The sequence below is a fragment of the Vollenhovia emeryi genome, unplaced genomic scaffold, assembly GCF_000949405.1.
Source record: "Vollenhovia emeryi isolate VEMERY1.0 unplaced genomic scaffold, V.emery_V1.0 DF939420.1, whole genome shotgun sequence".
Classification (NCBI taxonomy): domain Eukaryota; kingdom Metazoa; phylum Arthropoda; class Insecta; order Hymenoptera; family Formicidae; genus Vollenhovia; species Vollenhovia emeryi.
The window spans coordinates 31,566-46,536 of NW_011966946.1; the positions used below are offsets into that span (position 1 = coordinate 31,566).

General features: G+C 33.3%; 2 protein-coding genes across 10 annotated transcripts in view; one reads left to right on the top strand and one right to left on the bottom strand.

Annotated features, from left to right (window-relative positions):
* Positions 1-14,971, top strand: part of LOC105557777 (tubulin polyglutamylase TTLL5) — a 67,787-nt gene that overhangs the window by 30,161 nt on the left and 22,655 nt on the right. For all 4 annotated transcript variants that reach the window (XM_012005109.1, XM_012005110.1, XM_012005112.1 and 1 more), the window contains exons 3-4: positions 398-481; positions 564-687. In XM_012005109.1, coding sequence (XP_011860499.1) covers positions 398-481; positions 564-687 — 208 coding nt within the window. The remainder of the gene's footprint in view (positions 1-397; positions 482-563; positions 688-14,971) is intronic.
* Positions 701-6,194, bottom strand: LOC105557776. 6 transcript variants are annotated; one of them, XM_012005105.1, is made up of 4 exons: positions 3,426-4,548; positions 3,194-3,358; positions 1,306-3,095; positions 701-1,077 (listed from the first exon to the last, which is right to left on the bottom strand). In XM_012005105.1, exons 2-3 carry the CDS (start codon positions 3,225-3,227, stop codon positions 1,339-1,341), a joined length of 1,791 nt encoding a protein of 596 aa, XP_011860495.1. In that variant the 5' UTR covers positions 3,228-3,358; positions 3,426-4,548; the 3' UTR covers positions 701-1,077; positions 1,306-1,338. The 6 variants fall into 6 exon arrangements, with proteins under 6 accessions (XP_011860495.1, XP_011860493.1, XP_011860496.1 ...); XM_012005103.1 differs by having other exon boundaries at positions 701-1,074; positions 1,303-3,095; XM_012005106.1 differs by lacking the exon at positions 3,426-4,548 and adding an exon at positions 6,028-6,194 and having other exon boundaries at positions 701-3,095.

The following is a 14,971-nucleotide window of genomic DNA, read 5'->3' on the forward strand; positions in this document are numbered from 1 at the left end:
TGGGAAAAAACCTAGGCGCGGGGCGCGCGGCGCGGGCGGCGAGCGCGGCAGCGAGCGCGAGCGACGGGCGACCCGAAACATAAGCATAGTATCTCGCGCGTCGCTCCACCTCCCGCTCATCGATCGATTTTCTTAAATGCCTTCCGAGTCCGGCCTACCGTCTCCTGCATCCTTATTCGCTCAGACGTGTAAATTAATTACTCGATAACTATTGTTACTTTTGTACCGCGGCGCATGATATTTCTCCTTAGTTTAACCTATTCTACCACTATTTTCAAGTTGGCTACTTTTGCATCAGACACCCTGTATAAATACTCCGATTTTATTTTGTTCATGAAAGTATTCACAATAGTGATAAGAATTACGTTTCTAATACTTTACCGATATTTATTTATAGCGCAACGAATGCAAGAAACGCGCTAAACAACGAATGGTTATTGAATGGACCAAATGGAAGCAAGGCACCCGTTTTACGTTTCAAGTAAGTTGAAGTTGTAAGAATTTATCTACCATTCATCCTTACATTAAAATGGTAATGCAACTGCATTTTATTTGTCCTTTAGGTGTTCCGCCTTAGACAAGCCACCAGAAGATCCACCTGCTAAGCAGTTACACATGACTTACAAAATCTTTCAAACTGACACTAGACTCATCAATCGCCTGCTGCAATCGCATGGCTTAACAGAGGTAATGTTTTAGTGATATATAAGATCATATACTATCGCGATTTATAAACATAAGACCAAGCAATTAAATTTCGAGTCTACGTTTTTTTACACATTTCTCTATATGGAATTATAGATATTTAAATTAACTGTTATAATGTTATAACTGTTATAACTGTTATGGGAACAATAATCAAACGAAAAAGAGGAGCGTTTTTTAATTTTTATTAAACATATTATAAATTATATTACGGCTCTGATAAATATTAAAAAGAGCATGCATTCAATTCTGCTTAACATTGTATAAAAAATGTAAAATCTCATGTAAATCTTTAATATTGATACAGTTTTAATTTATCAGAGTCTTATCAGATTGGTTGATAATATCATGGTTTGTACATAGAACTTATAGACATGGAAGGGGAAAAGGACCGACACAGAGTGTGTTCAAGAAGTGAGCCAGAAGAAACCGAAGAAACTATCATTCTGTCTCGTTCTATAACTTTTCCTCGAACTGCGCAAGAGTGACTAAAGCGAGATTGTATTTGTATTGTCACACAGATGTTGGACGATACAGTTTCAGCTTTCGAAAAGTATATGCTATTCCCCTTCCATGTCTATAAGTTCTATGGGTTTGTAGGACAAAGTATTATTTCACGAAGTACATATACTATTAAACGCAATTGCTCCAGTACCAATGCGAATCGCAGCATAAATCTACATTCATGTTTTCATGATTTATAGTTGTTTGTAACATTTCGACATCCTCACTGTTCAAGTTCCAATTTGCCAAGTTACCAAACCACTTTAACTGTTTGTATCTGTGGAGCATATTTAGCACAATGGTTCCTGATACTTTACTTGCCTCAGAAATATAAAAGCATCTTAAATTTTGTAAATTGTTGTTGCATTTATCTAGTCCTTGATGACTTCTATATTTGGTAGATGGTTTTAGTAACTGTTCTAGATGCTCGTTCGTCAAATCGAGACAACTGTGGATATGCAATGTCATTAACGCAGGAGCCAACAAAAGTATTTTTGTAATCACCAATGCCTTGACTGTATGTCCGAGTTTAATTTTCTTTAGATATTTAAAAGGTGGAGGATCATGTCCTTTTGTCCAAACTATATTTGATCCATTCTGAATGAGTATTTGCAGATTAGGACAATTGCTCAAAATTTCCTTTAAATCCACCTGCAGAGGATCCTGACTTTCCATCATTTGAATATTAAGTTCACTCAAGCTTTGGCCATTTGTTCGAAAGTAATTATAAAAACTGTGTAACCATTCTTTCTCCGGCAGTACATTATGTATATTTAATGAGGTAATGTAAGGGAAATGGCATAGTGCGTCAGGAAAATGTACGGAATGGTACGGTTCATAAATATGTATTTTTTTAACTTTTGGACATATTTGTGCTAAAAGTTTCATATGTAAGGGCGTCGTTTTATAACTCCTTGCCTCAGTTAAATTGAACGGAACTTTCAAATCAATGAGTTGATGCGTTATTTCTGCCACATGTTCCATGTAGCTATATCCCGCCAAAGATTCGAGTTGCGGGATTTGTATTAGAGCGAATAACACGCCCAAACTAGTAACAGCGGTATCAGCGACATTCAGTACTCTTAGTGTGTCACATAATAGATTTCTTTTATATTCCATAATAAATGGAAATACCTTTTTCAAGCAAAACTTTTTTTTCGATCTAGAGCGTTTTATTTCCCACATAGAAAAAAATCTCTTGAGTCGCGACCAACTAGTTTGTTTTTTAGATGAAATGGAGTGTACTTTGTTTCGTAATTCCGTTTGAAAAAGTAACTGCTTCAATCCGGCGTTTGTTACTTGTTTAGAGCAAGCTATGTCTAGAATTACGAGTCTCGGACAGCTACTACCTATGACTCCGAGCACGGCATCACTGGCTATATTTCGAAGTGTTAGATTCGATAAATTCTTCATATTTAATAGTGCCGAACGAAATAATTCGCAATCTAAGTTTAATAAGGTGGAACGGGTCAGATCCAACGATTCAAGTCCAATTCCTTCTGAAGCGAGTAACTTTAAGAGAGACGTTTGGTGGCTACATCCATAATAGCAACAGAGTTTAATTTTCAACTGTTTTATATCATTATTCAAAAGAAGCGCTAATACATATATCGCTGCAGGTGCGGAAATGAGTGTCAAACCGACAACCGATGAGTTGTTCAGTATCCTCAAAGTTTCCTCGATAACCTGGGAGCGCAAATGAATCGGCAGTCCATTTATATAGTACGGTCTGATCGTCCATTTTGCAAAGGCCAGTACTTGCGCCGTGGAAGATTGTTGTGAGAGCACATGCAAGTGTTGGCACATCCCGCCGAGTTGATGGCACACGCGTCCCAAACTAAGACCTTTTAAGGAATTAGGCTGACGGTGGCCAGACATCTTGTTCGCTAAAATATTCCAATAATAAGAAATAGTTATTAACTTCACATAAAGCTACACCTAGCTAGTATACATATATTAGGAATCTCTAGTTACGAGTACTAACCTGACGAAAACCTATAATCAATTATATATTTCATAATAATGTCTCTTATATTTGATTATCCTTTTTTTAACAAATTTTGCATTTTTCTTACATTCTTGGCTTTTCTCAAGCGTTACTGGATTTTTGGTATATTTACCATTTCCACCATACTTAACGTACAATGTACTAAAAAATTTATTATTTAAATTATAATTATACGTTTTTAGTTAATTTTAAGTAACTTTTGTGGTACCTTTATATTAGAATTTTAATTGAAAATAATTTAACTCTCTTACGCAGTGAGATATACACATCCTAATTTCGTTCACAATTATGTTGAGTGATTAAAATCAATGGAACTTAAACAAGAGTATTTCAATTTTAATTTAAGAAATATGATAAAAATGTAATAGTTATTAAGAAATTAAAGAATTATTTTGTATTGTATGATACAAAAGTTCTTGGATTAATTCCTTAAAGATTTGACATGGGCCGTAGTGTTACTTTTGCGTAGCAATTATTCAAATACGGTTCTGATATGATAATCTAATATTATATGATTTTTGATATTTGTACTATGTACAGATGGAATTTCCGATTCTCTTGTACCTCAGTAATAGACAAATATGTATAATGATATTATTAGTTGACCTATTACTTAATCTTTTGCGGTCTTATCGTGCAATGGATTGTAAGTAGGTCTGATCTTTTCTGAAAAAATTTGGACTATTTTTCATTCTGTTTTTCTTAAATAAAGGATAATATCATTGCAATATTATGCATTTTGTTACAAAATTATTATTATGATTATTATACAGCTATCATACACATTAAAATTATAGTTGTCATTATTGTTATTTATATCATCCACAAACTCGTGTTTGTTCTTTTTGCCTATAATTGCTAAAAGGATTTTATCAATGAAAAATAATAACATTTTATTTACTCAAAGAAAAAATAATGTACACAAGCAATAATCTTTTTTGAATAACTATGACTTCGAACAATCTTTATGAAAGCAAAATTTATTATTAGTGCAACGCGCATAACATAAATGAGACCAAAAGATATCATTGTATGATAAACTTAAAATATAATGCAAATGTTGCAGCTAATCTAAATAATTTTTAACTTTACCACTAGTAGACATTTTAGTAATGAAATAACGTCATCTGTACCTTGTTAATATATAATCAGCCATATTAATAATTTATTCAGCAATGTGTCTTATAGGCACACATTAATCACAACATTAAGTACGGAAAAGAGTATAAAAATTTAATCCTTGCGGATATATGATGTACGGTAGTCATAGGCAAATAAAAAATATTTCAGACAAAAGTTGTTCATATTAATTAGTAGAATAAGATAGTGTAATAAACAATAGGAGTTCCATTTAAAAAATTGAAGGTGACCTTCAAATGACTATCCAAGGTCAAGTCAATGGCATCATCTTATGTCCCCCTTCGAACCAAACAACTTTTGTTTGAATCATTTTCCGTATCTTTTGGAGACATTTGCGTGGATCATTTAAAATGTGACATCCTGTATACAAAGAACATTTTATTTATTGATTTGTTCAGAAATTGAATTAAGAGTATATAAAATATATGAAAACATGAACTTTAGTTTATGTTAAAACATAATTTTTAAATTTAAGTTTTTTATAATAATAATTATTATTATAGAGAGCAAATTAATGTTGACACCGAAAAAAATGCAAGTATTAAAAATTTACCAAAAAAATCGAAAACGCGAAAATTTGTATGAAAAAAATTATCTGTTCCATTGCCAATGGCTTAGGAAAAATTAGTTTTTGACAGTTGCAGCAATTCCTCAATTATCGAAATAAAATAACATTTATATCACAGTGAAATATAATATACTAAAAATCTTTAGATTGAAATTAAGTACAATAATCACAGATAAGACTTAAACTCGGTCTCATCGATATCGCTATATTATTCATGGGTCCAGTTTTTACACTAATAATATTGAATTCATCCTTTGTTGGATGCTAAGTTTGAGCACAGCTCAAAACAGGGTACCCAATTTTGTCAAATCATTTGCTGCTCCGTTTTGTCCAACTATACATGTTTGAGGAAACAAATATAGCATTTATTAAGTAAGAAGCTTAGAAATAAAATTAACTCATGATTAAATAGAAAAATTAAAGTGGCCTACTTATAGTTTTCGTGATGTTTTTTCCTGGCTTGCATTTATTAATTTAATGACAAGAAGAACTGATCGCACAATTTTTCAGAGCTGCTTTCAGACCAAAAGTTTACTGCGATACACATTATCTTTTTGTAGTCTTTGCATATGTAACAAATTTTCTTGTTATTAGTGAGATAGTACCACTCTTCCGCCCTACAAGCTTAATTACTCTGTTCTATCAAACTACCTCGTTTTATCCGACTTTCCTCTATTTTTACATTGTGGCACCAAAAATATCGGAATCTCACCATATTTTGATATTTTCATATTCAACGATTGCGAAAACCGTATGGTACAGTTTACTTTAGAATTTGAAAATGTTTTATTATTTATATTAAAATATAATTTTGCATATGTATTACAAATTCATGCGCTTGAAAACGCCTTCATTATTGCAATGTGACATACCTAAGCGCGCGAATTTTGGACAATTTAATTTCTCAACCTTCTTATTTTTCATTGAAAATTATTGTAGCTTCGGTATTTTTGTATTAGTATATTAGTTTCAAAATTATCTCAGGAATCTGGTTCATTAACGGATTATGACACACACATGGCTTCTCTATTTGTTGGATAAAAGGCTAAATAAATTTTCTTTCTCGCGTAAAAAAAAGGGAAAATACGTAATGCGCCCATACCTTAGAACAAGCAAAACTCCGATGGATGTCTCCCTAGCAGTGGCTCGCGCTAAACTGACAGTACTAACACAAGTTGACGCAACATCGCCACCAACGATTACGGACGGGCTCTATTTCTCACGCATGCGCGGCGCAACAGTGGCAAAACAAGAGGGAGGCAAAATCTTTGAACGCGCGCAAGAAAAGTGGAATGTATAAAATCAATTACTATAAATTATTAGAGTATCGCCGGCATTAGCATTATCCAGGATGTACTCTGTGAAGAGTGCATGGTCAGCACAAAAAATATGTTAAAGATAAAAGATGAGGTTTTAAGTGATGCATTACATAGCAATCCTTGGGTGTGAAGAATGCCACAGTCGAATTTACACCTATTTTATGTTTTATTTTATTTTACACACACACAGATATAACAAAGATGTAAAACAGACCAGTAGTGGTCTTCATATCTTAGATAATGTTAATACCGATTGTATTGTAACTTTCAAGGCCTCATCACTCGGAAAGTATACAGGGTGTCAAACTCGTTTGTAGCCAAACTAAAAATTACGGTAGATTGGGTTAAACTGAGAAGAAAAGTCATGTACCGTTTTGCACAATGGTTTATTTGTTTATATCTCCTAGGTAGCGGTAGCGAGAGGTGGAGTCACGCGCTTGTCACTCGAGATAGTCGTCACTCGTCACTAGGAGATATAAACAAATAAACCATTTTGCATGCCTGCCGGGTCCGGCCTTCCGCTCCTTGTGCGATTATTCGGCCAGACGTTTTTATTAATTACGCGATAACTATTGCTAATTCTGCACAACGGTACATGACTTTCCTTCTCAGTTTAACCTAATCTACCGTCATTTTTAGTTTGGCAACAAATGAGTCTCACACTCTCTATAACGAAAATATAGTTTGTTATAGTGTTTTGATAAGCTCTCGAGGTAAGCTATAAGAATATGTAATGAAAAAGGAGGTTCCATTTAATAATTTAAAGGTGATTTTTACATGACCTTGACGAAACTGTTCAAGGTCATACCGTATTGCAATCTAATGAGTCACTTAAAACACTATGACTTTCGTCCTCAATGGTTTTTCTATCATGCATATTTTCGAAGTTATAAAAAAAACGACATTTTTATACTATACTCGTATAAAAACTGAACCTTTTCACCAATTCTCGCCTAATTCAATACCAATCACATTTTCATGATCATTCTTGACACTTTAACATGGGAATATAATATTGCAACACCTATACTTGATCTGTTACTTGGACTCTCCTTTATTTTTATATAGAGGAGACAAGATTACTCTAGGAAGCGGTTCCCACTTCCTTCCAAGATGAGGCGATCGAATAAAAACCGACAATTTCTAGTCGGATTTGAACTCGGATCTTCGACTCATTAGAGTAGCACACAACTCTTTACGCCACGATCGCCACTGCATTAATATTCAAAAGATTATTTCGATATCTTAATATTTGCGGAAATTATTGTAGAGCGCGAACAGTACATACATACATACACACACACACACATACACACAGTCATTTCTTAAAAATGTGTTTTTTTGACATTATAAAATATTCTAAACACATTAGCAATGAAAACTCGAGTACAATTTTTTTCACGAAAACAAAGCTTCCTCTATTAGGAAGCAATAAACATCAATCATAATATTCTATATTATATATAATACAGATACAATAAACACATGCGATTAAAGTAAACTAATCTGTTCGCTATTCTATTAGAGTTTTTTTATGAATGTTTTACTATGCTTTATTCAAAGAAAAAATCAATATAATTTTTATTTGAGATGAACATCAATAATGTTCATAGTACAATTGTACAGACTTTGTGATCATGGTTGTCGCGAACATAAGTCAACAGTTTCATGAAACTGGAAGTGAAAATAAGGAGCTTGCAAAACTTAAAAGTGTAATACATAAAGCCAATATGAAATATGCGAAAGCAGTTAATCTAAATTCGTATTAGTGTTAAACAGCTTGAATAAAAACATTAGCAGATCCAGTATAATACTGATAGTTCGTTAACAATAGTTTTATTTGTTTCATTTAAGTATTTCTTTATTAGAAGCTTTATTTTTGGAAAAATTTTTCATTTGTAGATAATTATATTATATATAAAATATACCCACATATGCACATTTGCTTTTTCTTGAATAATCTCTATTTGTATAATATATATACCTACATGTATATGATTATCAATGGCAATGATTTTCATTTCCTCAAACCTTAATTTTGTTTAAAAAAAATATGCAAAAGTTATCCTTTTCATTATTTCTTCATTGTTATTATTTTTCTCTTTTGAGCGTGCGTACGTGCGTGCGTGTGCGCGCGCGCGCGCGTGTGTGTGTGGGGGGGGGGGGGGGACACGGGCGTATCCCAAGAATGTGCCGTTACTGTACAAGGTCTCATTTTGATGACCTTTCAGATACACACAAGTGTTTACAAAAGTTGGGGCACTATTGTAATAGCATATTCTTGAGACTAAACGAAGTTAAAAAGTCTGTATCACTTTTTCCGCCGATAAACAATTATCGATATATCATAAACTAAATATCGAAAAAGATATCAAATTTTTCTTGACTTCATAAAAAAATATCAGGCAAAGAGAAGAATGTTTCATACAAAAGTTGTTCAAATTAATTTATTAAGAAAAAGGTACAAATACGGAATTGTTTCTTCAGAATTTTAATTTGCACACGAAGCTTCTTCTATAACGGAGCCAAAAATCTGTATACGCGTAGGAGAAAAATTAGAAATGCGCATTTAGCTTCCTTATAGAGGATGCTTTGTGCAAATTAAAATTCTGAAGAAGGAAATGTCGATTTGTACCTTAACTCACACAGCTTCCTCCATGAAGAAGCCAAAATTAAAAATAACTTGCCCAGATGACGAAGTAATATGCAAATTTCCAATTAGCACCTTCAAAATTGAAAATTACGTTGCCCAGATGATGAAGAAGCAATGTGCAAATTTTTTAATCATACTACAGATACTTAGAAAGTGCATGAAACCTCAGAAACTATTGAAAGAGCATTACACTCACTAATTGATCGTTTTCAGTAATGTACGGGGTTGGTTTGATATTAAAAAGAACAATTTGAATTTTTCAACGTATAATACTTAATTTTTTGACATAGTCCCCTCGAAGTTCAACGCACTTGCTCCAACGTTTTTACAGGTTCGTGATTCCTTCGCATGGGTTTCTTCGAGACCCTCAATATACGCGTTTACCTCTCATCCATAGTCACAAAACCCCGCAAAAAATCTGTTTGATTCTTCTTGAACACTTCCAAACAGTCGGCCGATGTTCGCATGCAATTTTGTTTTTGCTCCGGAGTGAGCAGATGCGGTACCCATCTTACACAACATTTTTTCATGTCTAATTCATTACGCAAAATAAAATAAACCCGCTCAGTTGAGATGTCCACGACCTATGTTAACTCGCGCACTTTTACTCGTCTGTCAGCCAAAACCATATCGTGGACTTTATCAATAATTTATAGCGTCACAGTTGTTTTTGGAGCCCCAGGACGTGGTGCGTCTGCGATACTTGTTTTGCCACGCTCATTTACCCAAAGGTTTCATAAGAAGGGCATGAGTCACTTAATGTAAGCAAAATTCTCTTCTGAATTTCCTTCGCTATTTTCCTTTCCAGAAAGAAGAATTAAATTACAACATAAATTCCAATTTTACTCATTTCTTAGTGGCACTTAAAACGCTTGTGTACAAGTACCCAGATAGCCAGTATACTCAAGCAATGTATGGAAATAAAATGCCAGCAACTGATGCTAGGAATATGAATTCAATGTTTGAATGAGTTAAGTACAGCTAGCATAATGTTAACATATTATTGTAGTTGAGTGCACAGCTAAAGAGAGAACACATCGAATGGGCATACTGTTAACAAAGAGTTAGCATACATTGTCTTCAATTTTCTAACAATATATAAACTGGTTATATCTATTACATCTGGCCAAGCACTTAATGCTAGCACAATGTTTGGATCATGCAAATGTTTCATTTCCGACATGAAATGCTAGCCAACAACAGCACAATAGACGACATAGATGCATAGCAAGATGCTACATTTTTGTTAGCAATATGAAAGCAACTTGTGCTCACACTGGCCATCTGGGTAACTGCCAAACAACGAATTAGCATCAGAATGACTTGTGACCATAGAATATTCATCCTTAAAAAGGAAACTCTGACCACTTATACGAATGTCGCTGTCGTTCTCTATTAGTATGCGAACCGAGTTACTTGTCCAATCACCCTGGTATTACCATTGAAAGTCGTCATTTGAAAGTCGGTTACTAATAAGAAAAATTATTTTAGCATTCTAATATTTTTCCTATAATCGAAAATTCTTAAGTTTTTATAAAGTCGTTTTTGAGTCATGTCATACATAATTGAATGCATATTAATAATAGCTACAACATACAAGAGAAAATGATATATTCCTTTTTGAAAATATTAATGACCAAAATATTACAACAAAATAACTTTGAAAAGAACATTTTTCTTACATTATTATATTGAAGCCATTAAAGCTCTTTGGAGCATTCAATTAAGTCTGAAATATTAATTCATGTTATCAAAAGTAAAGAGATAATTAAATTTTTGGTAGGGTATTCTGTATACGATGGCAATGAAAAGTTACAGGAACTAAATAGCTGTTATTTTATATTGAATGAACAGAACAAATAAAGTAAGCATAACACGATAGAGCTTCTGTCACTTTTTTTTATCTCATTAATTTAATTTTATTAAAAGTTTCATAAAGTTAATAAATTAATTGAAACACACACATACACATACAATTGATGTTAAAAACTTATATTTATTTACCATACATTTAATTAACTTCACTAATTGTAAGAGAATCTTTCTTTTCCTTTAACAGCATCAAGAAATTAAATCATTTAAACAAATCACATATAATTATGGTAAAGAAAAGAATTAATTAATGTTTAAAAAAGACGGCAAATATTTACTATAATCTCCTTCCACCAAATAACTTCTGCTTGACCTTGATGTTGATCTTGGCCTCCAAGAAGATCTTGGCCATTGGCATTTTCCGTCGTTCATTGTTCAGTAAAGAGTTGTTAAAAAAAAGTTTCATAAATACTATGTAGTTTACGATATCATGTCCGTTTAAGGTAGTTATTTCGTAAAATTATTTATGTGAGAATTGTTTCAAATTTTTACAGTTTATTCTTTACGGTAATACGTGCAAAATAAGAATAATTAAATAAAAATTGACCGTCTAAAGTTCTAAAAAACAATGTTAAAGTTTGCTATGTTACACGAAATAATACACGTAAAACACATTAAAAATATTATTACACGTAACAATATAATTTGTTGTAATATTATTACACGTCAAATATTATTTACACACATTATTATGTGTTAAAATATTATTATTTGCATTTGTAAATGCAAATGATGGCACATTTTATTATTTTTTTAAGCTTAACGGTGAGTGAGATTCGTATAACAAACTAATATGTTATAAAGTAAGATAGAACGAATAACTGGAAAAAATCAAAGTTATTGACCGTTCTGTTTCAACAACATAAACAGTTAAAACTGAAAAATAGGAAGAATTATGTAGTAGACATAAGTGTAGTGTGAGAGATGTGGCAACAGCGAAATTATAATCTTTGAAACTATAATTAATATTAAAATCTATAAAATTATAATCTCTGAAACTATAATCTTTCGAATCTATTTTATATTACGTATTAATCGTAAGGGTATTTTTTAGAATAATATTGCATCAAGATATATCATTGTAATAATTGAGTGCTGGTTCCTGTCTGGAAGAAACAAACGTGCGGCGAGATCGATCGATCGTTACTAGGCGCGCGGAGAGTTGTTTATTACAAGCGACAATGGCGAGCGGCGCGCAGTGAACTATAGAGTTCACTGGCGGCGCGTCACGCTGGACCGCCGCCGTGCATTTCTGACAGCCCCGCGCCCCTTCTTTAATAACAATAAAACTTTAATAAGAAAATTAAAAACATTTTTTGAACCTAAGTATGTTAAACGTGCATAGAAAAATATCTATTTTGCTTAAAAAGACGATTACTCAGTTTACTTTTTCTTTTACTAAGTAACGGTTGCCTTTAACAAAAGATATTTTTTCTTGATAATGGTAATCTAAAAATGTACATGTTACAAATATTTTTTGTAAAGATAACCGTTACCTAAAAGAAGAAAACTGAAATTGAGTAATCGGTTTTGTTAGCACTTGAAAGATATTTTTCTGCGCACATGAAAGCAATCGAGCAAAAAAATAATTCTTCTCTATTTACAGTAAGAAAATGATACTATAGAACGCTATCATTTCCTCACCACCTTGCGGTAAATAGCATGGCGCATTTTTTTTAAGTGGTATGCCCAGTAGGTCTAATCCTTTGTATTAAAATATGAGGAATGAGTATATCCTCATATTTTAATACAAAAATTGTTCGAAGTGCCTCCTCGTTCTCGCAAACAAAGTTAGACCCTTTGAATAATGTTGCGCGTAGCGCGATACGCCATTTCCGACGTGATGGTATTAAAAGCTGCGAGAATTTCTTCTCGTACCTCAGTTTCTGCACCATAACGCCGGCTTTCGACCAAATTCTTAATGTGACCCCATACAAAATAATCAAGGACGTTAAGATCTGGTGATCGCCGGCCAAATGATTGGACCACCTCGACTCATCCGGGTAATGCTTGTTTAAAAATTTGCGTGCCTGCTGAGAAAAATGTGCAGGAGCCCTGTCATGTTGAAAAATAATTTCTGCTCTTACCCGCAACATTATTCGAAGGATCGAACTTTGTTTGCGAGAACGAGGAATGCACTTCGAACAATTTTTGCATTAAAATATGAGAAGATTCTTATATTTTAATACAAAGTGGATTAGACCTACTGGGCATTCCACTTAAAAAAAATGCGCCATGCTATTTACCGCAAGGTGGTGAGGAAATGATAGCGTTCTATAGTATCATTTTCTTACTGTAAATAGAGAAGAATTATTTTTTTGCTCGATTGCTTTCATGTGCGCAGAAAAATATCTTTCAAGTGCTAACAAAACCGATTACTCAATTTCAGTTTTCTTCTTTTAGGTAACGGTTATCTTTACAAAAAATATTTGTAACGTGTACATTTTTAGATTACCATTATCAAGAAAAAATATCTTTTGTTAAAGGCAACCGTTACTTACAATTAGTAAAAGAAAAAGTAAACTGAGTAATCGTCTTTTTAAGCAAAATAGATATTTTTCTATGCATGTTTAACATACTTAGGTTCAAAAAATATTTTTAATTTTCTTATTAAAGTTTTATTGTTATTAAAGAAGGGCGCGGGGCTGTGTCAGAAATGTACGGCGGCGGTCCAGCGTGACGCGCCGCTCGCCATTGTCGCTTGTAATAAACAACTCTCCGCGCGCCTAGTAACGATCGATCGATCTCGCCGCACGTTTGAATTGGACAGTAGGCCGGTCTAAGACAGCGATTTTTAATAATTAATTAATAACTCGTTAACTATTGCAAAACCTGCAAAGTGGTACAGGACTTTTCGACTTATGTTAGTCTAGTCCACTCTATCCCACAATAAGCGTTGAGGCGGGTATTACATAACACCCTGTATATTAAACGTCTATGTCCAAATATAATACTTGTCCACCTTCCTTGTCGGTGGGGTGGGTGGGGGAAGAGGGGTCGAAGGCCTCCCCTTGCACTCCCTGCGCGCGCGCGCGTGTGTGCCCTTAAACGTATGTACATACATACATGGTATCGTAAACTACATAGCATTTATGAAACTTCTTTTTTTTAATAACTCTTTAATGAACAATGAGTGACGGAAAATGTCAATGGTCTTGACCTCCTTGGAGGTCAAGAGGTCATCATCAAGGTTAACTAAAAGTTATTTGGTGGGGGGGGGAGTTATAGTAAATATATTGCCCAAAAAGACTTATAATAAAAATAAAATAAATATCAAATGATATCCGCAAAAACTTGTATTTTTATTTATTACTTATGTATTATTTTTCTTTAAATATTAAATGAATTTAAAATTATTTTTATGATAAAAACTTAATATCTCCATTGCAATTAAGATTAGATAAATACGTGGATTTACATACGCAACGTAAATAATATTTTAATTGATTGGGTTTGAGAATTTTTCCTTGACTCTACACATGCTTGAAAATATACCATTTGGCCTTCTTGCTGCCTGCTTGTTGTCCTTCAACGACGATGCAATGTTACTCACGTTCTGTGGTAAAAATGCGCACGGTCGTATGACTTCCTCCTATGGTCTAACCATTCTATTAGAATTTCAGATTGTCAGTTGTATCATTACAGCGTGTATCGCTTACTCTGAGACAAGTCAAGATACTCTTATCTGACAAATAACAGAGACACTTCCAAAATAATACCTAGGTATACACTATAAAAAGAACGATTATCAAAAGATATGTTTTGCGTTAAGTAAACACATATTTGCTCATTTATAGGATTATGGATATTGCAATTTACTTATAAAATATCTCTATGCGCGTTTCTAGCAAATGTTTCACAGTTTTTCAGGAAATTATAATGTACGTAATAAAAAAGAAACTAAAAGAAAGTTTATTATATAAAAAATGTTGAGTAATGTACATATTTTTAATATAATTCATTATGTATATGTATTTATTCCCTTGCGGGGTACATTTACGGACCTCTGTTCCGTTTACAAAAACCTTAACCTAAAGGCTGGTCTACAATACATGGAGTAAGCTGGAGTAAGGAGTAGGAGTAAGGAAATAAATCCATTTTATTTCTTACTCCTACTTCAGCTCTTAGGCTTACTCCCGGTGAATCAAAATGCCATGATTGATGGCATTTTGATTCACCGGGAGTAAGCCTAAGAGCTGAAG

Coding starts and splice junctions, on each gene's coding strand:
- LOC105557776 (XM_012005106.1), bottom strand. CDS start 3,227: ATGAAATATATAATTGATTATAGGTTTTCGTCAG. Junction 3,096..3,193: donor TGATTATAGGTTTTCGTCAG/GTTAGTACTCGT, acceptor GGAATATTTTAG/CGAACAAGATGTCTGGCCAC.